The sequence below is a fragment of the Scyliorhinus torazame genome, chromosome 1 (genome assembly GCF_047496885.1).
Source record: "Scyliorhinus torazame isolate Kashiwa2021f chromosome 1, sScyTor2.1, whole genome shotgun sequence".
NCBI lineage: Eukaryota > Metazoa > Chordata > Chondrichthyes > Carcharhiniformes > Scyliorhinidae > Scyliorhinus > Scyliorhinus torazame.
Window position 1 is genome coordinate 128477740 of NC_092707.1, and position 27238 is coordinate 128504977.

At 52.8% G+C, this 27238-nt stretch overlaps 1 protein-coding gene across 4 annotated transcripts in view; it reads left to right on the forward strand.

Annotated features, from left to right (window-relative positions):
* The first annotated feature begins 24090 nt into the window (after window positions 1–24090).
* LOC140412215 (pumilio homolog 1-like) overlaps window positions 24091–27238 on the forward strand; it is a 208390-nt gene continuing 205242 nt past the window's right edge. For 2 of the 4 annotated variants that reach the window (XM_072500806.1, XM_072500805.1), the window contains exon 1: window positions 24095–24313. Coding sequence is in view for 1 of the 4 variants with exons in the window: in XM_072500813.1 (XP_072356914.1) it covers window positions 24223–24313 (91 nt within the window). In the remaining 3 variants the exon portion in view is untranslated. Of the gene's footprint in view, window positions 24314–27238 lie in introns of all 4 variants that reach the window. The other 2 variants (XM_072500813.1, XM_072500815.1) reach the window with 2 other exon arrangements.

A 27238-nucleotide genomic window follows, 5' to 3' on the forward strand; every position in this document is an offset into this window, starting at 1 on the left:
CGACTCCGCCAGGGAGACGGAGATCTCCACCGACACGAGCCAGGCTGGCATTGGGGCAGTACTCCTCCAGCGGGACGAATCCTCCTCCTGGGCCCCAGTCGCATATGCCCCTAGAGCCATGACGCCTACTGAGCAATGATACGCTCAGATTGAAAAAGAATGTCTGGGCCTCCTCACAGGGATTGACAAATTCCATGATTACGTGTATGGACTCCCCAAATTCACGGTCGAGACAGACCACAGGCCATTAGTTCACATCATCGAAAAAGACTGCAATGGTATGACGCCACGGCTACAACGTATCCTCCTCAAACTCCGCCGCTACGATTTCGGCCTGGTCTACACCCCGGGCAAAAAGCTCATTGTGGCCGGCGCACCCTCTAGATCTATCACCATGCCGTGTGAGCAGTCGGACTTTGTCTGTCAGATAGACGCTCAGGTGAAGTTTTGTGCATCCAACGTTCCGACAACTGATGAAAGGGTCGTGCAAATTCGTCAGGAGACGGCCAGGGATCCTTTACTCCAGCGGGAAATGCGACATCTCATGGATGGTTGGTAAAAGGGGCAGTGCCCCCAGTTTTATAATAGAAAGAACGATCTAGCGGTAGTGGACGGCATATTAATGAAGCTGGACAGGATAGTAATCCCACAGAGCATGTGAGCAACTGATTAGTAAGTTTGCAGACTGATTAGTAAGTTTGCAGACGACACAAAGGTTGGTGGAATTGCGGATAGCGATGAGGACTGTCAGAGGATACAGCAGGATTTAGATTGTTTGGAGACTTGGGCGGAGAGATGGCAGATGGAGTTTAATCCGGACAAATGTGAGGTAATGCATTTTGGAAGGTCTAATGCAGGTAGGGAATATACAGTGAATGGTAGAACCCTCAAGAGTATTGAAAGTCAAAGAGATCTAGGAGTACAGGTCCACAGGTCATTGAAAGGGGCAACACAGGTGGAGAAGGTAGTCAAGAAGGCATACGGCATGCTTGCCTTCATTGGCCGGGGCATTGAGTATAAGAATTGGCAAGTCATGTTGCAGCTGTATAGAACCTTAGTTAGGCCACACTTGGAGTATAGTGTTCAATTCTGGTCGCCACACTACCAGAAGGATGTGGAGGCTTTAGAGAGGGTGCAGAAGAGATTTACCAGAATGTTGCCTGGTATGGAGGGCATTAGCTATGAGGAGCGGTTGAATAAGCGGCTGGAACGAAGGAGGTTGAGGGGAGACCTGATAGAGGTCTACAAAATTATGAGGGGCATAGACAGAGTGGATTGTCAGAGGCTTTTCCCCAGGGTAGAGGGGTCAATTACTAGGGGGCATAGGTTTAAGGTGAGAGGGGCAAGGTTTAGAGTAGATGTACGAGGCAAGTTTTTTACGCAGAGGGTAGTGGGTACCTGGAACTCGCTACCGGAGGAGGTGGTGGAAGCAGGGACGATAGTGACATTTAAGGGGCATCTTGACAAATACATGAATAGGATGGGAATAGAGGGATACGGACCCAGGAAGTGTAGAAGATTGTAGTTTAGTCGGGCAGCATGGTCGGCACGGGCTTGGAGGGCCGAAGGGCCTGTTCCTGTGCTGTACATTTCTTTGTTCTTTGTTGTTCTTTGAGAGCTGGTCCTCGGCCAAATCCACGAGGGTCACCTGGGGGTCGAAAAGTGTCACCGTCGAGCCCTAGAGGCAGCATATTGGCCAGGCATCAGTCAAGGTATCGCCAACACGGTCCTCAGTTGTCCAACGTGTCAAAGGTTCCAGCCGGCTCAGTCCAAAGAGACTCTACAGCCGCATGAACTGATGTCCTCCCCATGGTCCAAAGTTGGTATTGACCTCTTTCATGCAAAGGGCCGAGACTATGTCCTCCTTGTGGACTACTTTTCCAACTACCCCGAGGTGGTCAGACTGACTGACCTCACATCAGCAACAGTCATCAAGGCATGCAAAGAGACTTTGCCCGTCATGGCATTCCACTTACAGTTATGACTGATAATGGCCCGTGTTTCTTCAGCCAGGAGTGGATGGATTTTGCCCGGCGGTACAATTTTACGCACGTCACTTCAAGCCCCCACTACCCCCAGTCGAATGGGAAGGCTGAAAAGGGGGTCCACATTGTTAAAAGACTGTTGTGCAAAGCTGCTGACTCGGGTTCGGATTTTAACCTGGCGCTGTTAGCCTACTTGAGCGACTCCTTTGTCCGCTGGCCTGTCCCCAGCACAGCTGCTAATGAACTGCACACTACGGACGACGGTGCCAGCTATCCACATCCCGGACCTTGACAATTTTCCAGTCTTGCAGAGGATGCAACAGTCCCGGGCTCAATGCAAGTCGGCGTACGACGCCCACGCCACAGATCTCCCTGCTCTGGCTCCTGCTGACCGAGTTTGTGTTCAGCGACCTGACGGCGGCTGGTCTGCCGCGGCTGTGGTGGTTAAGTAAGTGGCCCCGAGATCGTTCCTCGTTCGCATGCATGATGGCTGCTTTCTTCGGCATAATAGGCGGGCACTGCGGCTAATTCCACGCCAGCCACCTGAACGTGATGTCCCGCCTCGCCTGCTGGTTCCTCAGGATGCGCCCTTCCACAAGGCCACCAATCTGCCAGTTCTTTTACCGACCTCTACATTGGAGGCAGTTCCGCCCGTTCAAGTGCAGGCGGCCCCTGACGCACCCTTGAGGCGATCAACCAGAATTCGTCGCCCGCCACAGAGACTGAATTTATAGACTGAATGTTGCATTACCTTGTGATCTGTTTACACACCTGTACATATTATTTCTTCCTAATTTGTTATCTGCCCTCTATCTGCACTAGACACCTTCCCATGTAAATATGTTAACATACTTTGTACATAGTCAGGCTCCTGTACACACACACACTCACTATTTATTGATCTACACACATTTTTTTTAAATAAGAAAAAAAAAAACAGGGGGGGGGGGTGGGGGGAGAGATGTCATAACATACACACAGGTATATGATGGTGCACAGGTATATGATGGTGCACAGACAGGCAGTGATTGACACACAGGATGACCAGTCAACACACAGAACACAGCAGCCAATCACCAGACAGGACACAACCACTATAATGCCAGGGGGCACTAGTTTTTCCGCTCGCTTGGGATCCAGCCTCAGAGACAGTCAGAGCCCGTGAGCAGCAACTAGAACATACACCATGTGGTAGTAAGATAGTCTGGTCAGGTTAGCCTCTGGTCTCCAGTCAAGTCAGCATCGTGTCAACCCACAGTTAAAGTATGTATGATAGTTAAGAGTTCAATAAAATCGAGTTGCATTTCTTCAAGTGTTGGAAGCCTGTCTCTCTCACTGCTGCAGTAAACGCTGTCCTCGCAGAGCCGGCATACCCAACACATAAGTGAGGAGGTAAAAATGTGCAGGAGAGTTATTAGAAGAGAGTGACCCACTGGTGCATGGAGCTGAGGGCCAGAAGCGGTCGGAAAAGAGGGGAACAGAGTGCAAATGCTGGTGTGGTGTCTGCGACGCATGTGGGGATGGCGGAGGGTCAGGAGCAGCCCTGTTGGCTCAGTGGTCAACAGAGCAGCTGCTGGGCTCCCTGAAGGGGAGGTTCACCCAACAACGCAATGAGAATCTGGAGGACCTGGCCTGTGCGGTGGATTCGATTAAGGCGATGATTGACAGTCTCGAGGTCCAGGGTCAGACAATCCAGATAATGGAGGAGATGGTGAGGGAGCACGAGGAGCATTTGCCTCGATGGCAACGGAAATGGGGCTGATGTGAGATCAGTCGAGGTGGCTCTAAGGGAAAGTTGAAGACCTGGACTCTCATTGGTTACTTATGGGGCTTCACTACGGTCCTAGATCCGAGACTCGACCGGTCGAGCTCGAGGTTGGGGAGGGTGTCGGCAACAGCTAAGGAGCTCCAGGAGTTCATGGAGCACATTGGGGTGGGGGGTGGATCCATAGAGATTTGGGAGACCGAGGGCAAAAGAAATTGTATTCTACTCCCATGTGCACAAGGTGTACTCCCGAATAGACTTCTTTGTGTTCGATGACGTTGTTGGCGGGGTTGGTTGATGTTGAGTATTCGGCAATAGTGGTGTCGGACCATGCCTCGCACTGGGTGGATATACGAGTGAGCAAAGTGGGGGCCCAGCGCCCACAGTGGAGGGAGGGGGGGTGGAAAGAGGAGGCATGCAGGCGTGAGTAAGGGCAGGAGAACGAGTGGAAAGGGAGCTGAGATCCAATTTGTGTAAGCCATGTTGGCTGGGGTTTGTTACTGGTGTGGGGGGTTGGGGGGGGCAGGGTTGGTTATATTGTTTTGTTCTTGGTGAAACCTGATATTTTAAATTATTAAAATTATAAATGCCTGAATAAAATATTTTCTAAATAACAAAATGTGTGCCATCTATTACCCACTGTACCTGGGGCATCCCAGCGATGGCCAAGAATCCTACTGCCAGGCATCATGATGGGCTTGGTTCAGGTCAAAGTTTATATAGTCAGCTGCCTGGGCAAACAGGGCATCCGTGACTTCATGGATGTACTTGTGGGCTATTGTTTGGGATATGGCGCACAAATCCCTGCCCGAGTCTTGGAATGATCCGGAGGCATAAAGGTTCAGGGCTGCAGTGACCTTGACGGCCACCTGGTGGATATGCTCCTCCTCTACATTATGTCAAGTCCATTGGTGCCGCACTGTCTCCTTGTTGAGGCAAAACCTCCTGCAGCACATGCTGTCCAACATCTCTTCGAACAACCAACGATGCCTGCACACCTTGGGCTGTCGCTATCCTCGCTCTCTGGGTCCCTCTCTGGCCTGATGGGCGGCCTGGTCATCAGGGTGTGGGGCAGGGCCCCTGCACATGGGCTGCCCACGCGAACCTCTGTCGATGCTGGTGCCACCACCTTCTCCAGCGTCTGACCACCTGGACTGCCACCACCACCCCGAAGGCAGAAGCTGCAGGGCCTCCAATGTACCACGATACCTGTAAAGAATTGGAGAGGGTGAGAGACTGACAATCGGCTGTGGCTTTCACCCGGGTACCCTCGCATCCCCCAAGCCTCCCCACCCTTACATTTCCTGCCATCTCTTAGGGTGCCATCCAATGAGCTGCTTGTGCTGGGAGACCCCGCTCTGCACACGCACCCCTGTCCACGGCAGGGGCCCCTGGGCACCGGACCCCAGGCTCCCGCTGGCTACAGCACTATGTCCGGGCTCGGGCTCAGGTACCTCCCTTACCCCCTCATCCCGATCCACACATCCAACCTCTGGCCATGGGGGTATCCCCAGTGCTGCGGCCAACTCTTGTGCTTTCGATTGTTGGCTGCTGCCCCTGTGGTTCTGAAGCCCACAGTGCCCAGGCAAAGTGACCAGGCCTCACAGTCTGATTGGGGTGTGAGGCAGTCACACCCACCTGCGACATGGCACAGGAATCCACTTGGCTGTGAAGTGCTCACATATCTAACATTGCCAATTCCCCATTAGCGATCGCTTTCAGCATTGCAGCCAGTAGGGGTTACAGTGACTTTCACCACGTTATCATGGTTGGGACTCTGTTCTGAGGGTATTCGGTGGGATGGACAGGCAGCAGCAGGGGTTGCCCCTAGTATGGGTATACATGATCCGGGGAGTGACATGTCGAACCCGTAGGCACTGAGCCCTTTCCCCCCTGCCCCCCCCCCCCCCACTGGGGCAGCTGGGGCAGCAGCTCCATTGCTCTTCCCCCCCCCCCGGGCTGACTATCCGTTTTCCAACATGGCTACTCACATCCTCCGATCCCCCCAGCAGCCATTTAGTTAACTTCACGTTTTTAAATAGGTGTGCTAATGGGCACCAGCTTGCCCACTTGCTGGGGAGCCGGTTGGATCACGGAAGGCCATTAGATAGGGGGTCCTTCCCATTAATGGGGTGGAGATTGGCCTTAATTGATTTTTGGTTTCCCACCACGCTGCGGCGAGATCTGGATCTCACCAATGGGAGCGGGCCGGTTAGATCGGAAACTGAACGGTGCCTGGCGGGTTCCCGATTTCGGATTCTCCCGCGATCTAACCGGCTCACTCGGATTTGCACCTGGTGTGGCACGGCATTAGATCATGCCCATTTTTTTCCCAAGACAGTGGACCAATAATCTTTCTTTCCCAGAACAATCCCACAATGAACAAGCTGCCAAAGGGAACAGTCACATCACTGGAAAACTTCAAGACCCATCTTTAGATTATTTTCATTGAGAAGGATTTCATTATCATGGCTACTAATATCAATGGATCATGTCTAGTCCAGCTAGCGCTAACCACATTGATAAATGTTGGTGACAACACAACTAAAGCAGGAACCGAAGCAAAGTTAGCTAGGATTTCTCCCACAACCCTCACTAGCGTTTTTTGATTTATTTGTCCTCCTCTTGGTTCTCCGTATCATGTTCTATTTCTTTGTTCAATACTGAGGAGTACAGCTCTGCAGTCACATCAGAACAGGTCGCCTGGCAACATGAAAACCACTCTGGAATCCCCCACTAGGGCATTTGTTAGACTTTGCTCCCCTCCTCTCAGATGCCGCCAGCACCAATTTAGGGATTAGCTTGTTGCTGCAGTCTTCTCTCAGAGGTGTTTTATTTCTCTATTAGGAGGTTGCTGTGTTGAATTCCATTGTACTTGTGTCTTTGAAGTTCTGGGGCGGGATTCTCCGACCCCCCGCCGGGTCGGAGAATCGCCGGGGGCTGGCGTGAATCCCGCCCCTGCTGGTTGCCGAATTCTCCGGCACCGGATATTCGGCGGGGGTGAGAATTGCGCTGCGCCGGTTGGCGGGCCCCCCCCCCGGCGATTCTCCGGCACGCGATGAGCCGAGGTCCCGCTGCTGGAATGCCTGTCCCGCCGGCGAGAATCAAACCACCTCTCTTACCGGCGGGACAAGGTGGCCCGGGGGGGCTCCAGGGTCCTGGGGGGGGCGCGGGGTGATCTGGCCCCGGGGTGTGCCCCCACGGTGGCCTGGCCCGCGATCGGGGACCACCGATCCGTGGGCGGGCCTGTGCCGTGGGGGGCACTCTTGTCATTCTGCCTTCACCATGGCCTCCACTATGGTGGAGGCGGAAGAGACCTCCTCCACTGCGCATGCGCGGGGATGCCATGAGCGGCCGCTGACGCTCCCGCGCATGCGCCGCACGGCAAAGTCATTTCCGCGCCAGCTGGCGGGGCACCAAAGGCCTTTCACGCCAGCTGGCGGGGCGGAAATCAGTCCGGCACGGGCCTAGCCCCTCAAGGTGAGTGCTCGGCCCCTCAAGATGCGGAGAATTCCGCACCTTTGGGGCGGCGCGATGCCGGACTGATTCGTGCCGTTTTTGGTGCCGGTCGGCGGACATTGCGCCGATTGCGGAGAATCCCGCCCCTTATCTTGAATTCACGATTAAATTATTTTGTCAGGCATGGCTCAGTAGATAGTGCTCTCACCTCTGAGTTTGAAAGTTCCAACACGGAGACTTCTGCACAAAAGCCAGGTTGACACTCCAGTGCAGTGCCGAGGGAGTGCTGCCTTGTCAGAGGTGCAATCATTTGGAAGAGACCTTAAAGTGGGACCCTGTCTGCCCTATCTGGGGATGTAAAAAGTTCGGTCACACTATTTAAAAGAAGAGCAAGGGAGTTCTTCCCAGTATCCTGGCTAATATTTATCACTTAGTGAACATCAATAAAATAGGGTTTAAACGCATTGCTGCCTGTGGCATCTTGCAGTATGCAATTTGGCTTCTGTATTTCCTGAATCACAACAATGACTACACTACAAAAATAACTTATTTTGTTGTAAAGTAATTTGGGATATTGAAGGTGCTATATAAATGCAAGTCTTTCTTTCCTAATTTTGTATGCATGTGAACTGGAAATAATCAAATACTTGAAGTGATGAATCAGATGCCTCTTACGGAGGCCACAACCACTTTCAGAAGGAGCATCCAACAAGTTGCACAAGGATGAAAAGGTAAATGGGAAGTGACTTCTGGTTTAACACTTGAGCATCCTGAGAAGCAATGAGAAGCAAAACAGGCAAAATGTACAGTGATGATCAAACAAAGAGACAGGGGCTACAAAGGGATTCAGAACAGTAAACTAAACTTGAAGAAGGTTAAGGGCCTGGATTCTCCATTTCAGCGGCTAAGTGTCGGCTCAAACGGAGAACTCGAGGGCGTTTAACGGCCCGAAAATCGCCGCCAACCCCTCCGGGACTGGTGAGGGCTAGCAGCGGTGGCGGGTAAAACCGCTGACTGCCACGGGGGAAACGGACAGAGAATGGCCCGGTCCCTGGCCGCGCATGCGCACGCTCAAGTCGACGAGCTGCACCGGTCGCACCATAAAACATGGCACCGGTCGTGCGCAGACCCAACCCACCATCCGCGACCCCACAGGACACCCCTGACCACCCCCCAGCAGTCCCCCGAGTCCTACCGGAAGCCCGTGGCACAGATCCCGGCCGAGTATGGCGGCGCTGGACACAGTCCGCAGCCACCACACCGGCTCCCGACTGCTGAGACTACACTTCCCCCGCACGGTCGGGAACTTGGCCCATCGGGGGCAGAGCATCGCAGGAGGGGCTGTCGATGACGAGCCAACGTCGTTGCAATGGCATACGGCACGCAACGCAATTATGCCACTTCCAAGGGGGCGGAGCATGGCTGACCGGCATCAAACCAGCCCCAATTTGGGCATCTGAGTGGATTCTCTGCCCAATCGCCGATTACGATATCGGCGTCGGGCAACGGAGAATCCCTCCCAAGTTCTTTCAAAGTCACATAATTTGCCCAACTTCAACCTTCTTTGCCAGAGCTTGCAGTGCTCAAATTGGCTGCTGTGTTTTCTACATTACAACTGTACGTTCCTCAATAACTATAAAGCACTTTGGGACATCCTGAGGTTGTGAAAGGTGCTACGTAAATGCAAGTTCTTTCCTTCTTTTTTGATATTAGTCTTAGTGTTAGTCACAGCGTAGGATATCCACGAGTATGTACCCCAACCAAAAATCTGTGTCACAGCCTCGTAAAGTGGGACAAGATAACAATAATATAATAATAATCGCTTTTTGTCACAAGTAGATTTCAATTAAGTTACTGTGAAAAGCCACATTCCGGCGCCTGTTCGGGGAGGCCGGTACGGGAATTGAACCCGCGCTGCTGGCCTTCTTCTGCATTACAAGTCAGCTGTTTAGCCCACTGTGCTAAACCAGCCCCGGGAGAGGGCAGGAAGAGTTCTACATTGATGTACCTTCTTTTCAGCTGCAACAATGCTGAGCTAATAGTAAATAAAACGAGTTTGGTGGCTTTTTTTAGCCTGTGCCTCTCAGGGTTTGAGTCACCTGCTTTCTTGTAATGGCTGTTCTGGAAACTTTGGGTTAATTATTACTGACCTGTGATGCAATTTGACATTTAGTATGAGGACGTGTTGACTCAGGGGTGACTCTCTTCCCTAAAGAAAAAACAGTAAACCTTTGCCATTCTCCTGTGGTAGAGTTTTGGCTGTGGACTTCCTGGTGACACATTCTTGAGGGGAGGTTCTGTGCACGGCGAGTGGAGTGGGTGATACACAGGGAAAGGGGTCTTTTTCAGGATGGCAGCCGGTGACTAGTGGTGTGCCTCAGGGGTCTGTGCTGGGACCACAACTTTTCACAATATACATTAATGATCTGGAAGAAGGAACTGAAGGCACTGTTTGCAGATAATACAAAGATCTGTGGAGGGACAGGTAGTATTGAGGAAGCAAGGGGACTGCAGAAGGATTTGGACAGACTAGGAGAGTGGGCAATGAAGTGGCAGATGGAATACAATGTGGAAAAGTGTGAGGTCATACACTTTGGAAGGAGGAATTTAGGCATAGACTATTTTCTAAATGGTAAAATGCTTAGGAAATCAGAAGCACAAAGGGACTTGGGAGTTCTTGTTCACGATTCCCTTAAGGTTAACGTGCAGGTTCAGTTGGCAGTTAGGAAGGCAAATGCAATGTTAGCTTTGATTTTTTTAAATATAAATTTAGAGTACCCAATTATTTTTTTTTCCAATTGAGGGGCAATTTAGCGTGGCCAATCCACCTAACCTGCACATCTTTGGGTTTTGGGTTGAAACCCACGCAGACACGGGGAGAATGTGCAAAGTCCACGCGGACAGTGACCCAGGGCCGGGATTCAAACCCGGGTCCTCAGCGCCGTAGACCCAGTGCTACCACTGCACCACATGCCGCCCTTGCAATGTTAGCATTCATGTCAAGAGGGCTAGAATACAAGACCAGGGATGTACTTCTGAGGCTGCATAAGGCTCTGGTCAGACCTCATTTGGAGTATTGAGAGCAGTTTTGGGCCCCGTATCTAAGGAAAGATGTATTGGCCCTTGGAAAGGGGCCAGAGGAGGTTCACAAGAATGATCCCTGGAATGAAGAGCTTGTCGTATGAGGAACAGTTGAGGACTCTGGGTCTGTACTCATTGGAGTTCAGAAGGATTTTTTTTCTATAAATTTAATGTACCCAATTAATTGTTTCCAATTAAGGGGAAATTTAGTGTGGCCAATCCACCTAGCCTGCACATATTTGGGTTGCGGGGGGGAAGCCCACGCAACATGAGGAGAATGTGCAAACTCCACACGGACAGTGAGCCAGAGCCGGGATCGAACCTGGGACCTCAACGCCGTGAGGCAACAATACTAACCACTGCACCCCCGTGCTGCCCCGGAGTTTAGAAGGATGATGGGGGATCTTATTGAAGCTTACAGAATACTGCGAGGCCTGGATAGAGTGGACGTGGAGAGGATGTTTCTACTTGTAGGAAAAACTAGAAGCAGAGGACACAATTTCAGACTAAAGGGGGGCAGCACGGTGGCGCAGTGGGTTAGCCCTGTTGCCTCACGGCACCCAGGTCCCAGGTTCGATCCCGGCTCTGGATCACTGTCCGTGTGGAGTTTGCACATTCTCCCCGTGTTTACGTGGGTTTCGCCCCCACAACCCAAAGATGTGCAGGCTCGGTGGATTGGCCTCGCCAAATTGCCCCTTAATTGGAAAAAATGAATTGGGTACTCTAAATTTATAAAAAGAAAACAGAGATGAGGAGGAATTTCTTCAGCCAGAGCATGGTGAATCTGTGGAACTCTTTGCCGCAGAAGGCTGTGGAGGCCAAATCACTGAGTGTCTTTAAGACAGAGATAGATAGGCTCTTGATTAATAAGGGAACCAGAAGTTATGGGGAGAAGGCAGGGGAATGGGGATGAGAAAAATATCAGCCATGATTGAATGGCGGAGCAAACCCGATGGGCCGAGTGGCCTAATTCTGCTTCTATGTCTTATGGTCTTATGGAAAGGGAAACATTATTTTTTTAGTTCGTGTTTATCAGGCACAACAAATCTTGGGAGGTTGTAAAGCCACCAGTGATCCCCACTGCCAGAAACAAACCTCCGATTGGATCATTGATATACTGGCGTTTGGGATCATGAATTGAAACACCTTGCATCCAGGCAGCAAAGTAAAATGTGAGGTGAATGAGGGGAATGCGAGAAAAAAAACTGCAGGATGAAATGGAATAAGCATTAAACTCTTGGATACCTCAGTGGGTATGTGCAATGCTCTGTGTGGGCCTGAGCCATGTTGGCTTTGCAGGCCCCAGGCTGCAGGCAAGCCCAACATAAGCAGGGGATGATGCCGTCGTCCACAGTGACTCCGGCTGGGCAACCTATGAATGTGCTGGCGTTAAACAAGTACCGGCATCTCAAAGTCAGGTTGCTCGCCAACACTTACCATGGAGGCCGAACGGTGTGGAGCAGCTCCTTCAAAAAACAATTACATTCTTCATGAAATGTGGGCGTCACTGGCAAGACCAGCACTCGTTGCCCGTCCCTATTTGCCCATGAACTGAGTGGCTTGCTAGGCCATTTCAGAGGGCAGTTAAGAGTCAACCACATTACTGCGGGTCTGGAGTCAGGTGTAGATCAGACCGATCATCAGATTTCCTTTCCTAAAAGGCATTAGTGAACGAGTTGGGTTTTTACAACAATTGACGGTAGCTTTATAGTCACCATTACTGAGACTCGCTTTCAGTTCCAGAATTTATCAATTAACTGAATTCCAGTTTGCATGCACCACCACCCGCCCTCCCCTTCCACCCAGAGAGTATGAACCTGAACTTCTGGATTAACTACTCAGTGGCAGTACCACTGTCACACCCTAAACTCAGCACATCAGGAATCTCACTACAGCCCAACGTTGTGTGCAACCTGGCCCTCTATCTCCTAAAACCATTTCAATTATCTAATATTATGTTTCATCGGCATTAAAAATTGATTCCCTTTGAGTTATCATCACATAACTTTCTGATAAGAAATAACTCTGGCCTTGAAATTGAACTGTGGGGACACATGTTGCAGGAATATATTTACATATTTATCCCTTAGCTCACCCTTGCCTCCTGGAAGTCAGAAGGATGGGGGTTCAAGTCTTACTCCAGAGACTTCAGCACCAAATCCAGGCAGACACACCACTGCAGTACTGAGGGAATGCTGCACTGTCGGAGGAGTTGACTTTTTATCTTTTGGATAAATGGTAACCTGAGGTCCCCTCTTGGGTGGATGGGAAAGATCCCAGGGCACTTTGCTAAAGAAGAGCTGTGCAACTCTCGCTGGCGTCCTGGTCAATGCTTATCTCTCACAAACATCAAAAAACAGATTCATGTGAAAGGTCATCAACATGATCCATTGGGCACGATCTTCCGGCCACACTGCGCCAGAAAAGCATCTCGCCACGGCGCAGCGTGGCCGGTGAAAGCCGGGAAATCCCGCTCCCGGGATCTACCCGGCTCGCAATGCCTCGCGAGATTCAACACAATCTCGTGAGACGTTGCAAGGGGAATCCCGCCAACAATGGGCAGGATCAATTTTTGTCAAATCTGCATATTACAGTAAGCCTTACTCTAATACGGAGATTCCCGAGGCACCTGAGGCTTTGGGATTCAATCCCTTCGTGGCGAGCGTTGTTTGGTACTGGTCCCCACAAACGGGGATGGATGGAATGGCACTTGTGGGGGTCTCCAAGGGGATCGGAGGCCCCCAGCCGCATGCTCTTTGGGTAGGGTGATGCCCTGGCATTGCTGGTGCCACCTGGGTACCCTGGCAGTGCCACCTGGGTACTGGTCTGGCACTGCCAAGGTGCCAGGTAGCATTGCCCGCTGGAAGGGACACTGCCAGGGTGCCAGGTTGGCATTGCCAAGCTGGTATTTTTTGCACGCATGTGATTGGGCCATGGTTGCTCACCGCGGGTGTTAGGATGTGTGTGGGACCCTCCTATGTTGTGTTCGGGCTGGGGGGGGGGGGAGGGGGGGGGGGAGAGATCAGGGATTTTTTTTGGTGGGCCTTGGAGATCGGGAGGCCATTTAAAAATGGCATCCCAATCTCTCGCTACAACGGGGAGGTCTGGCGAACGGAGCTCCCCATTGTAAAAAACGGGGCGAGATACGGCCTCGGCCGTGCGTTCCCCATGTAGGCCCCTTATTTAACACGAGGAGCGTTGCATATTCATGTGTTTCTCAGCACTCGCTCGGGACCTATGTTCCCTTTTGGGAATATCACGCCCATAATCTCTGACTCTCTCTCTGTGCAGACCTTGCTGGATACTCTGAAAATTTCCACCGTGTTCTATTTTTATTATATAACAGATTATTTGGTCATCATCACGTTGCTGTTTGTGCACAGATTGGTTGCAGCAGTGATTGCATGTTTAAAGGACTGAATTTTTTTTTTTTATTTAGAATACCCAATTAATTTTTCCAATTAAGGGGCAGTATAGCGTGGCCAATCCACCTAACCTGCACATCTTTGGGTTGTGGGGGCGAAACCCACGCAAACACGGGCAGAATGTGCAAACTCCACACGGACAGTGACCCAGAGCCAGGATTGAACCTGGGACCTCAGCGCCGTGAGGCCGCAATGCTAACCACTGCACCACCGTGCTGCCCTAGGACTGAATTGTTTTGAAAGCACTTTAGGACATCTCACGGTCATGAAAGGTGCAAGTTTATCTTTCCAGATTGTTCTTTCCACTATTTTAACGAAACACATTAAGTACATTCACACTGATATTCCACAGCACAATGAAAATTAAATTATAATCCCTCCAATTTAAAAAATGGACACAATAGTACAATGAGATGATAGGCAACAACACTGATCTTTCAGTGACAGGACTGATGGGTTGAATGGCCTCTTTATACTTCATACCTTTTCCATGGGACCTGAACTTGGTTCTAGGCTACCAGCAAAAAATCTCTGGTCTTCTATTCAACGAGATCTTCAGAGAATCACAGAGTGGTCACATCACAGAAGGAGGTTATTTGGCTCATCGCTTTGTGCCAGTTCTCTGCAAGAGCAAATCATCCAGTCCCGCTCTCCTGCCTTTTGCCCATAGCCCTGACATTGTTTTCTCTTCAGATAATTATCCAGCTCCCTTTTGGTAGCCACGATTGAATCTGCCTCCATCACATTCCCAGCACATTCCTGATCCTAACCACTCGCTGTGTAAAAACCTATTTGAAAATCTTTTGCCCTAACTCTGCGATTCAAAATAGCCACTTACTGAATGAGCAAGTGGAAAAAAAGACATTTGCTCCTCAACTCTTTCCTGCCAGGGGCAGCCTTGCAGTTTTGTTTCATTCGGCCTTGCTCCCTCTTCCTTTTCTAAAAGCATTGGGCTGGATTCTCGGTTTTTGGGACTCTGTCCGCACGCCGTCGTAAAAACTGTGAACTTTCACGCCAGAAAAACTGAGTCCGCAGCCGCCATGAGTGGTCCACACCGTCGGGACTTTGGCTGGTCAGGGGTGGAGACTGGGCGAGCGGGCCTCCATCAATGGCCGCAGGTAGGTACCAGGCGGCGCACTTTTCGGGGCCCGCAGAATCGGGGAACCGGCGCCGGTCCTGATTCCGTGCGGGGAAATGGATTCTCCGCCCTAGCGCCGGCCGCGATTTCGGCATCGGGGTGCGGAGAATCCAGCCCATTGTCTCTATGCTAGGGTGTGGTATCCCATCCATTTGGCATATGTCGTGCACAAGTCTTGATCATGAGTGTTGTCAGGCTATTCAACTGCAGGAGTCGAGAGATAGGGTGGGGGACGAGGAGGTGGGGAAGAGCTGACCCTGGCCCTATTTTCTATCCTCATGCGGAAGAATTACTAAACGACAATCAGGAGCAAGGAACTTGGGAATTTACCCAACTCTAGGCCAGCAATCTGTGGTTGGAGCACCCCTTCCAGATTACAAGCTAAGATTATTAGTTATCTGATGCATGGCTACAGAACTGAAACTTTAACTTTGTTGCTTCCTTTCTCCACAGATGCCACCCCCGCTAAGAATTTCCAACATTTTCTGTTCTTCTTTCAGATGCCCAGCATCTTGCTTTAACATTACTAGTTAACTCAGTGAAGGTTAGACACCCTAAGCTGGGTCATTCTAGATTTGCATGGCTTTTATTTTTAAATTTAGAGTGCCCAATTATTTTTTTCCTAATTAAGGGGCAATTTAGTGTGGCCAATCCACCTAGCTTGCACATCTTTGGGTTGTGGGGGTGAAACCTACGCAGACACGGGGAGAACGTGCAAACTACATACGGACAGTGACCCAGGGCCGGGATCCAAACTGGGTCCTCGGTGCCGTAGGCAGCAGTGCTAACCATTGTGCCACCGTGCCACCCATGGGTCAGCTAACCAGACTTGAACTCGCCAATTTCTGGAAAACGTCCCGGTGCCCACTAATTTCCACCAGAAATGCTCCACTCTGCCCTCCCTGCCCGTGATGATCAAGGGCCCTCACAGCTGAGACCCCAGCAAGGAAACTCAAATTTGAGTTTGAGATCTCTGCATTTAGGGAAGTGAGGGGAAGAAATCAGCCGGGGGTTCCTGCCCCTGATCTCCATCTGGTGGCCTTTACTGCCAAGTGCAATTTGTGGTTGTTCATTGAGGGCAGAATTGGAGAGCACTGTCATAGCCCAGGTGCAATCAGATAACCTGGCAACATTATCACAGGGGGGATAATTAACAGTGGGACTACCAACACGTGTGGGGTGGTCCCCCAACAAGAGGCAATACCTGCATGAAAATAGGGGATAAATGGAGAAAGCATGAAGAGGAGAAAGAAATCTATGTTACAAAATTGCATAATATTATTACATTCAAATATAGAAAATGAACTAACATTATTTAAATATAATGGCATTTGCAGCTTTAAAAATTATAAACATTATGATTCGAGAGTCATGTGTGCCTTTAAGGAACTTCTGGTGGCAGCTATGTGGTGAGCAGTCGCCTGGTGGCCCCCGCCAGGGTGCTTGTTTTTGGTTCTTTTTGCCCATTTTATGGGCCATTTGTTTGGAGCAAACTGGTGTAGTTGGATGGAATAAGTTCCCGTTGATCGAGTAATGTCCGATAAATATAGCTCAAGGCAAGGGATCGTCGTCAGACTCAAATATTTCCCGAGCCGCAGCAGGGGGGCACACGGCGGCGGTTCCTGCTGAGTCAGTGGCCCTTCAATGGATGACTGAGACATTGGTTAGCTTCTTGACTGACAAATTTAAGAAGCAGCGGCAGGCGGTCAGTGAGGATCTTGAGAAGGCAATGGAGGGGGCTTTGGCCCCAATTCGGGCGGCCATGGATGAGATGGACTGGTGGATAGAAGTGCAAGGAGCAACGATACAGAAGGTGTAGGTGGCGCTCTTATAGTGATTGGATTGTCTCCCTGGAGGCAGAGATGCGTTGTTGGCTGAGGAGCATAGTGCTAAAGGCCAAGGTTGACAATTCATTTTTTTTCCAATTAAGGGGCAATTTAGTGTGTCCAATCCAACTACCCTGCATATCATTTGGGTTGTGAGGATGAGACCCATGCAGACACAGGATGAATGTGCAAACGCCACATGGATAGTGGCCTGGGGCCCTGATCGAATCTTGGTCTTCAGTGCTGTGAGGCAGCAGTACTAACCTCAGCGTCACCGTGCTGCACCCCCAGAGGTGATTATTTTGATGGACGTGGAGAAGGCGTTTGATGGGGTTGAGTGGGGGTACCTCTTTTAGATCCTTGGGGGGGGTTTGGCTACGGGCCAAAATTTATTTCACGGATTTGGGTTTTGTACAAGGCCCCCACAGCGAGTGTAGGTATGAATATGCTGGGCTCAGGTTATTTCCAACTGAACAGGGGTACTAGACAGTGTTGTCCATTGTCTCCGCTATTGTTCGCCTCAACAATGGAGCCACTGGTCATTGCTCTAAGGTCGTCTGCTGGGTGGAGGGGGAGAGAGTTTGGGGGGACGGAACACGGAATGTCCTTATATGCAGACAATTTGTCACTATAGGGCGAGATCTAATGGCCACGCCGCACCCTACTCATGAAACGATGCGGCGGTAGATCACGCGAGAGGCTCCAGGCTCGCCAAGCCTCACAAGATATACATGATTGCATGAGACATCAGGATCCCGTTCACAATGGGTGGGTCCTAAATCTGCATATTTACGTGTGTAATTAAGCTGAATCTAACCACTGCCTGGGATCAAATACCCTTGCCGTTTAGCACTGCCAGGCTGCCAATGTGCACTACCAGGTTGGCAGATGCACTGCCCGGGTGCCAGGTTGGCAGTGCCAACGTGGCATTTTGCCACACCGGGGATCGGGCCCGGCGTGATCTGCCCTTATGAGGTGGGGTGCAGGGGACTCGAGGACCCTCCGACAGGTAAATTGGGACTTGGGGGTGGGGGGGGGGGGGGGTGTCCAGGAGTCACGTTGTGGGTTTGGGAGGTCGGGACACAATTTAAAACTGGCGCCCCGATCTCTTCCTGCGCTGATGGGCGGAGCCTGAAAAATAACAGAGTCCCGTTCAATAGCGGGATAGTTCCTGATAGACCCGCCCACAACGGGACTCTTTTTCTCCCCTGTTAAATCACGCCCCAAATGTCACTGACCCACTCTCCAATGTGGGGAGATAATAGAGTTGCTCGTGAAGTTTGGCTCCTTTTCAGGGTACAAGCTGAATCTGGGCAAGAGTGAATATTTTCCGGTGAACGTCCAGGAAGGAGAGCTGATCTGGAGAGGCTGCCGTTTCATCCAGACAGGCCCAGCTTCTGGTAACTGGGAATTCAGGTGGCCCGTGACCTAGATAAATTTTTTCTAGTCTGGTGGATGGGCCAATATGGAAAGGTGGGACGCCCTCCCTCTGACCATAGCAGGAAGGGTACAGATGGTGAAGATGAATATTCTCCCAAGATTTTTGTTTTTCTTCCAGTGTTTCCCAGTCTTTCTCTCCAAGTCTTTCTTTTGCAGGGTTAATAAAGTAACATCTACTTTTGTTTGGGCTGATAATACTCCTCAGATTCATGGGACACTTTTGTAAAGGGATAGTTGGGGGGGGGGTTGGCAATACGCAGTTTGTTGTTCTGCTACTGGATGGCAAATATCGATAAGATGCGTGGTGGTTCGAGAACACGGACTTTATGTGGGGAAAGGTGTGTCATGATATCCATATTAACATATCATGGTGCAATCACACACACACACTGATGGACAGGTAGATGGACCAACCAACACACACACACACCATCGCAGCCAATCACCAGTGGGAGCACATGCACTATAAAACAGGGAACACCACAGTTCCCATTGATCCTACCCGGAGATAGCTCAGAGCACAGAGCTCACAGCGTGCCACTCAGACATACACCATGTGCTGAGTGCCTCACTAAGATAGTGCTAAGGCTGGGTCCACAGGTTAGCTGGTGAAGTACGAACCACAGCCAGAAGTTAATAGTTATTATTGTACAGAATAATAAAACAGGGTTGTACCATCTACAACCTGTTGGTTCGTTTGTGTATCAGAACACCCAACACGACAGGGTGGAGGAGGTTTGTGCCTAGGGTCAAGTCTGAGGGTCAATTTCACCTCCTCATCTGCGAGGTTAAGCCTGATCCAGTTCAAGGTTGTGCACCTGACCAGGGCATGTATGCGTGGGTTCTTCTCGGGCGGGGGGGGTTTGCTCTAGGAGGGCGGGTGAATCATGGTCACATGGTTTGGACATGTCCCAATCTCGTTAGTTTCTGGGTCTCCTGGTTTGACACAAAGTCAGGGATTTGGGGCGTTCAGCTGGAGCTGTGCCCGTTGGTGGCCATTTTTGGAGTTGAGGACTCGCCAGTGCTGCAGACGGGCACAAGAACAGATGTACTAACCTTGCTAATAGCCTGGAGACGAGTCCTGCTGGGTGGAGGTCCCCAATGCCGCCTAAGGCCTTGGCGTGCCTGGGGGCTGATGCAATTTTTGCACCTGGAGAAGATCAAAGGCCCGATTTAATTAAATGTGAACAAAGTCTCATCGTGAGCATGTTTAGCAGTGTCTTTCCTGACGCTCGCAGTGCCAGGAACACCGCGCTATTTAATGTGCCCCCGTTAGATAGGGGGCCTCAGCGGGGAACGTGCAGCTGAGGCTGCACATAGCCCGTTTTCTGCACTGAGGAGCGCCACTCGCTGGCACCCCCGAGTGTAGCAAGCCATTTAAAAATGGCGTCCCGATCTCTGGAGCCCCCGACGTGACACCGCCCAAGCCCCAACTCACTATGAGGGAGTCCCCGGACACCACCAAAACGCAGGTGCAGGGCACCTACGGCCTTTTTCGCTGTCGCGCAAAAAAATGCCAGCTTGGCACCATGACAGTGCCAACCTGGTACCCCGAAGGTGCTCCTTCAAGATGGCAGTGCCATCTGGGCACTTTTGCAGTGCCAAGCTGTCACCCAGTTGGCACTGCCAGTGTGCATAGGTGGCAGCGCCAGGGTGCCCAGGTGGCACCAGCAGTGCCAGGGTACCACCCTGCCCAGAGCACCAGCACTTGGGGTCTCCAATCCCCTGGGAAACCCGCAAAGGTGTTGTTCTATCTGGACCCCATTTGTGCAGACCAGTACTGAACGGCGCTTGCCTGAGGTCCCCAAGACGAAGGGAATAGGTCCAACGCCTTGGGTGCTTTGGGATACTGCATATTAAAATGAAACTAGGGGCAGGATTCTCTGGAATCACTCTCGCTACCACACTTAGAAATAGAGTTGGCCAGACCAGGAGTAGCCCTGACCCGCTCCCCTCCTAAAGCGAAGGGGCGCCGCCAGGGATCCGTTAACCTTAATGAGACACTCTGCAGCAGTGTACAGAAGTTGGATCTGGGTGACGAAAGGTGTCCCAAACCCGAATGATTGCAGAGTCCTGAATAATATTCCGTGATCCACCCTGTCGAATGTCTTCTCCTGACCGAGGGACAGGAAGGCGCTCGACAGACCAGTCCTCTGGGAATGATGGATCAGGTCCCGGTCCAGATGGATATTGTCGTGGATTGTGCAGCCCGGGGACCGTGTATGGCTGGTCACGGTGGATCATGAGGTCCAGCACGGTGCCAAGGTGCAAACACATCGCCTGGGCGAAGATTTTGTAATTTGTGCTGAGGTGGGAGACCAGTTTTTAAGATAGCGGGGATCCCCCCTCTTTGGCAACGGGGTAATGGTGGCCTGTGCCATGAGAGGGGCATCTCCCCATCGCGATACTTTCCCCCAGCCCCGCGTAGTCGCTCCCCAGGCCACCCCAGAATATGATGTTCCTCGTATAGTTCTCCAAGATGGCTAAAAGTCATAGTGTTGACAAAGAACATCAAGCTACGTATTTGAAATAAAGCTAGTTTATTTTACACTACTTCAAATGGTTTGCACGCTTCACTGAGTAATAGCTAATAAAACAACAGTATAAAATCTATGTTACAAAAATCTATATCTTTTTAGTCCAGCTAACCATCTTTCTTCATAACCTTCTCCCAGAATGCCCAGAGACGCAGCCTTTTATAAGACGACTCTGTGGTGCCATCTAGTGTTGAGATACATGAACATCATCTTGTTAACCCATTATACTCCTTACGTTATACATATCATTACACAGAACACCCTGAAGAACTCCACGGTCAGTCCGTCCAGCCCTGGGGTCTTTCTCCAAGACAGGCTGTCGAGGGCGCTGGTCAGCTCCCCCAGGTTTACAGGGGTATCAAGCCTGCTGGCGGCCTCTGGGCCGATCTGCGGTAGATCCTCTCACAAATCTCTGCATGCATCCTTGCTGGACGGATCCGGAGAGAAGAGGGTGCTGTAGAAGTTTCTAATTTGGGCCCTGACCTCCTCTGGTTCCGAGACAAGGGATCCGTCGTCAGCCAGCAGTGTAAGGAGCTGCTGACAGACCTCGCGCCTTTTTTCCAGCGAGTAGAAGAAGGGGGAGCCGCAGTCCCTGTCAGTGAGGATCTGTATTTACGACCTTATGTACGCGCCACGGGACCCGACAAGTTACAGGTCCCGCAGCGCACCCTTCATCTCTCTATACACCAGCCGCAGGGCTGTGTTCTCATCGGGCTGACCGAGACATGATTCCAGGTCGAGCACCCCCTTCTCCAACTCCTCAACCCTAGATCTCTATTTCTTTGTCGACCCCCTCGCAAACTCCTGACAGAAGGTACACATATGAGTCTTGCCCATGTCCCACCATAGACTCAAGGTGGGGAAGCCTGCCCGCTTCCTTCTTCAGCCTCTCCAGAAGCAACAAAACTAGTCCAAGACCTGCTCGTCCTCCAGCAGCAGATTGTTAAAGTGCCAGTACATGGACCGCAACTTAGCGCGAGACAGGGCGAGCCCCACCCACACCAGATGATGGTCCAAGGACGGCACCTGCTTCAGACATGGGGCAGGTACGCCCTTGAAATGCAGGGCCGGTCAATTATGGACGCTCCAACTCCAGACTGTACTCTCTGCCCTCAGGAAGAACACGACCTTCCCGTAGATGCGAGAGGCAGCCACAATAGCCGAGGGGCCGACGACCTCGGCCATTGTTTGAATGCATGCCGCTATGGTGATGGTGGGGTTAGCGTAGCACTTTATGCCCAGCTTTCGGGTCAGCAACCGAGGAGTATTGGAGGCTGAAGAGGCCACCACCCCAGCATAGGTGACTTTGGACGGTCCGCCACCAGTGTAAGTGGAGTGGCCATCAGGCCAAGTGCCATGCCCACGCCAGGCCAGGCAGGACCCTCAGCCCGGAAGGGGCCCAGCAAACAGGCAGCCCAAAGGCCTCCCCTCCCACCTCGGTGTTGAAAGTGGTCTTCTTACAGTCCTTCTCTCCTCTGTTCCTGCTTCCTTCCCTACCCTCCTCTCTCCAGGCAGCTCAGCAGAAAACAGCACTGGAACAAGCAGCAAACTGAGCAACAGCAGCAGCAACAGAGAGAGAGGCAGCAGCAACAGAGAGAAAGAGAGCAGCAACAACAGCCACTCTGCACCACAGCAACAACCTCACAACTCCAATGTCTGCACTGGGAGTGCTGGCCTCGGATTGGCCATGCTAAATTGGCCCTTAATTGGAAAAAATTAATTGGGTACTCTAAATTATTTTTTAAAAAGACTGATAGGCAGCGGTGGCTAGCACTCTGGGTCACTCCATTCATCATCACCTCCCCCCCAACCCCAACTCCCCAGAACACCTTGCCCATGCACCCCTGGCTGCAGTGGGCCCCTCTCACTGGACCCCAGACCCTGTACCTGGACACCCGCTCATAATGTCACCTGGACCGGATGCTGGTCCCCTCCCTGTGGCACTCACCCACCCGGCCATGGACATATCGCTGGAGCTGTGTCCCATCCACTGGGTGTTTGGATGTTGGTTGCATTGTGCGTGGTGTTGCCTCGTGCAGTGTTCAGGCACAGTGTCCAGGCATCATGGTCTGATTTAGATGTTAGGGAATGACTCCCACATGCTACATGGCCCGCCCACCCTCGGCAATCCACCTGGATTGTATGATTTCTGTGGAGGTTATGAGTGGTCGGTAGGGCAGAACGTGTACACAGGATCCAGTGGTTGGCAGAGTGATGCCACGTATGGTTGCTCCCCCAATTGCCCCCCCAGCACCTCCCCCACCCTCCCATGGCAGCCCACCCCTGCAGAGGGTCCCCCACTACCAGCTGAGATTATTCCATCCCCCTCCCAGCACTGGGATGGCAAACCCAATGCCCTTGGGCTCTTTGCCTATGAGCAGAGGTGGCTACTCACCTCCTCGGCTCCCCACAAAAACCCTTCTGTTAGGTTCACGTTTGGGAAAAGGAGTTCTAATCGGCGCCAGCATAACCACTTCCTGGGGAGGCCGCTGGATATGGGGTGGCTCCCGTTAATTGTATGGAAATACGGTGAAATCCCGATTTTGCCGATGGAAGTGGGTCGGTTGCATCGTAAACTGTTTGGCGCCTGATGCGGTTCTTGAGCGAGAGCACAATGAGACCTCAGACCTCCAGCTTTCTCGCTCTAATATGCAGATTGGCCAAAAAGTGATCCCACCCACAATGAGCGGGATTCACTTCGCAACATGATCTTGCGAGGCATTGGGAGCCGGGTAGATAATGGAGCGGGCTTTCCCAACTTCTACCGGCCATGTTGCACCACAGCACGCTGCTTTTCAGGCACGACGTGGCCATTCAATCGGCCCCAAGTGAGATACCCTCAATTACGACTCGCGAGGAGTTCGCTAATAGAGGCTTCCCTAACCAGAAGACCAGACAGCTGCCAAGAAGTGTGCTCACTGCACACTGAACGTAACCTTATATACAGCTTCCTGGGGGTGGAGGCGGAGTCCCCCAGGGTTCCAAACCTGGTCTTAAAGGGGCCTATGCATTCAGGGTACATATGTATACAGATATCATTCACCACACCAAGTATACCATGAGGGGTATGGTGGAAGGGTTCTGTTCGAGGTGGCAGCCTTTCATCTCTTTCATCATGGAGCTGGTTACCGTCAGCTGGAAGGGAGGGGGATGGGGTGGGGTGTTTTTGTCTCTGTATTTTGCTTAAGGTTTGGCTTTTTTAGTTCTCTCATGGGGGTGAGGGGGTGGGTTGAGGGGGTTTGGGGGGATAGGGCGGTTGCTGTATTATTGTTGTTTGTCTTGTAATGAAAAATTTTGTCTGAATAAAAATTTTTTTTTAAATGTGTGCCTTTAAGGCTGTAGCACTGCCTTCTCTGTAACATCACTTCCTGTGTGCTCATTTCCTCTCTTCCTTTCTCTGATTGTATGTGTTGTTCTGACTGTTTCCCACTTGTTGTCTCTGCTGCATTGTATCTCCCTGTCTGTATATTTGTGCTTCTGTCAAAAATAAAGCAGTGTGCTGGAGGATGTACAGTGGCTCCAGGCCTTGTCTGCTTTAAGCTCTGTAAAGCCCTTCCATCAGTCACATGGTTGATATCATACACTTTCTTATGTCACAAAGGCTTGCAACACTCACTGATGTCATTCCATCCGGATCTAAGGCAGTTTTGAATACAGGTAAGTGGCAGACAAACCTAATGAGCTTTTGTTAATTGTGTGTCGGCGGGGCAGCACGGTGGCGCAGTGGATTAGTCCTGTTGCTTTACGGCGCTGAGGTCCCAGATTCGATCCCGGCTCTGGGTCACTGTCCGTGTGGAGTTTGCACATTCTCCCCGTCTTTCCGTGGGTTTCAGCCCCACAACCCAAAGATGTGCATGTTAGGTGGATTGGCCACTACAAATTGCCCCTTAATTGGGAAAATTGAATTGGGTGCTCTTTAAATTTATTTTTTAAAGTGTGTGTCGGGGGAGGGGAAGCGGATATTCCGGTGAACATGTGCCAACTTTGCCATAGATACTTGTAGCACTAAACCCCCATCCCCATCACCACCGTCAGCCCTCCCCCTCGCCTCCCCTTAGGTGGTGGCACTCTCTTACTCGGAGTCCAAGGCGTGGTTCAAGTTGCGCTCCAGTGATGAAATTCAGTCTGATGTTCCCGGTGCAATACTGAGGGAGTGCTGCATTGTCAGAAGATCAGTCATTTGAATGCGACTGAAAACCATGGTGGCACAGCGGTTAGTACTGCAGCCTCACAACGCCAGGGACTCGGGTTCAATTCCGACCTTGGGTGACTGAGTGGAGTTTGAACTTTCTCTCCGTGTCTGCCTGGATTTTCTCCAGGTGCTCTGGTTTTCTCAAGGTGCTCCAGTTTCCTCCCATTGTCCAAAGATGTGCGGTTAGGTGGATTGGCTGTGATAAATTGCCCCTGGGGGCCAAGGATGTGAAGGCTATGGGGGGTAGGGGCGAGGGAGTGACCCTAAATAGGCGGCTCTTTCAGAGGGTCGGTGCAGACTTGCTGGGCCGAAAGGCCTCCTTCTGCACTGTAATGATTTTATTCTATGCAAGGCGCCGCCTGACCTCTCGGGCGGACATCAAAGATGTCGTAGCCCTGTTTGAAGATGAGCAAGGATCCCTGGCGTCTGGGCGAATATTTATCTCTCAATTGTCATCGCAAAAACAGGTTTTCTGTTCATTCCCACATTGCTGTTTGTGGGATATTGCTGTGTGCAAATTGACACGGTATTTTCGATGTTACAACAGTTACTACACTTCAAAAGTACTTCATTGGTTGGAAAGTGCTTTCGGATGTCCAGAAACTTTGAAAGGAGCTACATCAATATGAATCTTTTTATTCCGAGACCCCTTGGTAATTCCTTCCCCCTCTCTCCATTGCTTCAGTCTCATGGGGTGGGGGTGGGGGGCGACGGGGGGTGTGGGGGGGGGCGACGGGGGGTGTGGGGGGGGGGGGCGACGGGGGGTGTGGGGGGGGGGGGCGACGGGGGTGTGGGGGGGGGCGACGGGGGGGGTGGGGGGGGGGCGACGGGGGGGGTGGGGGGGGGGCGACTGTGGGGGGAGGGGCGACGGGGGTGTGTGGGGGGAGGGGCGACGGGGGGGGTGTGGGGGGGCGACGGGGGGGGTGTGGGGGGGGGCGACGGGGGGGGTGGGGGGGGGCGACGGGGGGGTGGGGGGGGAGACGGGGGGGTGGGGGTGGGGTGGGGTGGGGGGGGCAACGGGGTGTGGGGGGTGGGGTGGGGGGTGGGCGTGGGGGGGGGGCGACGGGGGGGTGGGGGGGGGGAGACGGGGGGGTGGGGGTGGGGTGGGGTGGGCAACGGGGTGTGGGGGTGGGGGTGGGGGGGTGGGCGTGGGTGGGGGGCAACGGGGTGTGGGGTGGGGTGGGCGTGGGTGGGGGGGTGATGGGGTGATGGGGTGGGGGGGGTGATGGGGTGGGGGGGTGATGGGGTGGGGGTGGGGATGGGGACTCTCCACAGGGGTGTGGAGGGGGAAACGGAGGGACCCTCTGCAGGGGTGGGGGAGTGAACAGAGGACCCTCTGCGGGGGGGGGGAGGGGGAGAATGGAGGACCCTCTGAAGGGATGGGGGGGGGAGACGGAGGACCCTCTGCAGGGGTTGGGGGCGGGGCGGAGGACCCTCTGCAGGGGTGGGGAGGGGAAGGGAGGACCCTCTGCAGGGGTGGGGAGGGGAAGGGAGGACCCTCTGCAGGGGTGGGGGGGGGTAACGGAGGACCCTCTGCAGGGGGGGACAGGGACGGAGGACCCTCTGCAGGGGGGTGGGGGACGGAGGACTCTCTGCAGGGGTGGGGGGGGAGAACGGAGGACCCTCTGCAGGGGTGGGGGGTGAACGGAGGACCCTCTGCAGGGTAGGGGGGGTGAATGGAGGACCCTCTGCAGGGGTGGGGGGGGGGGGTGAACGGAGGACCCTCTGCAGGGGTGGGGGGGGAAACGGAGGACCCTCTGCAGGGGTGGGGGGTGAACGGAGGACCCTCTGCAGGGGTAGGGGGGGTGAATGGAGGACCCTCTGCAGGGGTGGGGGGGGGGTGAACGGAGGACCCTCTGCAGGGTAGGGGGGGGAACGGAGGACCCTCTGCAGGGGTGGGGGGGAAACGGAGGACCCTCTGCAGGGGTGGGGGGGGGTGAACGGAGGGACCCTCTGCAGGGGGTGGGGGGGGGAACGGAGGACCCTCTGCAGGGGTGGGGGGGAGGAAACGGAAACGGAGGACCCTCTGCAGGGGTGTGGGGTGGCAAACGGAAACGGAGGACCGTCTGCAGGGGGGGGGGGGGGGGGAAACGGAAACGGAGGACCCTCCGCAGGGGTGGGGGGGAGGAAACGGAAACGGAGGACCCTCTGCAGGGGTGTGGGGGTGGCAAACGGAAACGGAGGACCGTCTGCAGGGGGGGGGGGGGGGGAAACGGAAACGGAGGACCCTCCGCAGGGGTGGGGGGGGGGGGGGGAATGGAAACGGAGGACCCTACGCAGGGGTGGGGGGTGGGGGAAACGGAAACGGAGGACCCTCCGCAGGGGTGGGGGGGGGGGGAATGGAAACGGAGGACCCTCCGCAGGGGTGGGGTGGGGAAACGGAGGACTCT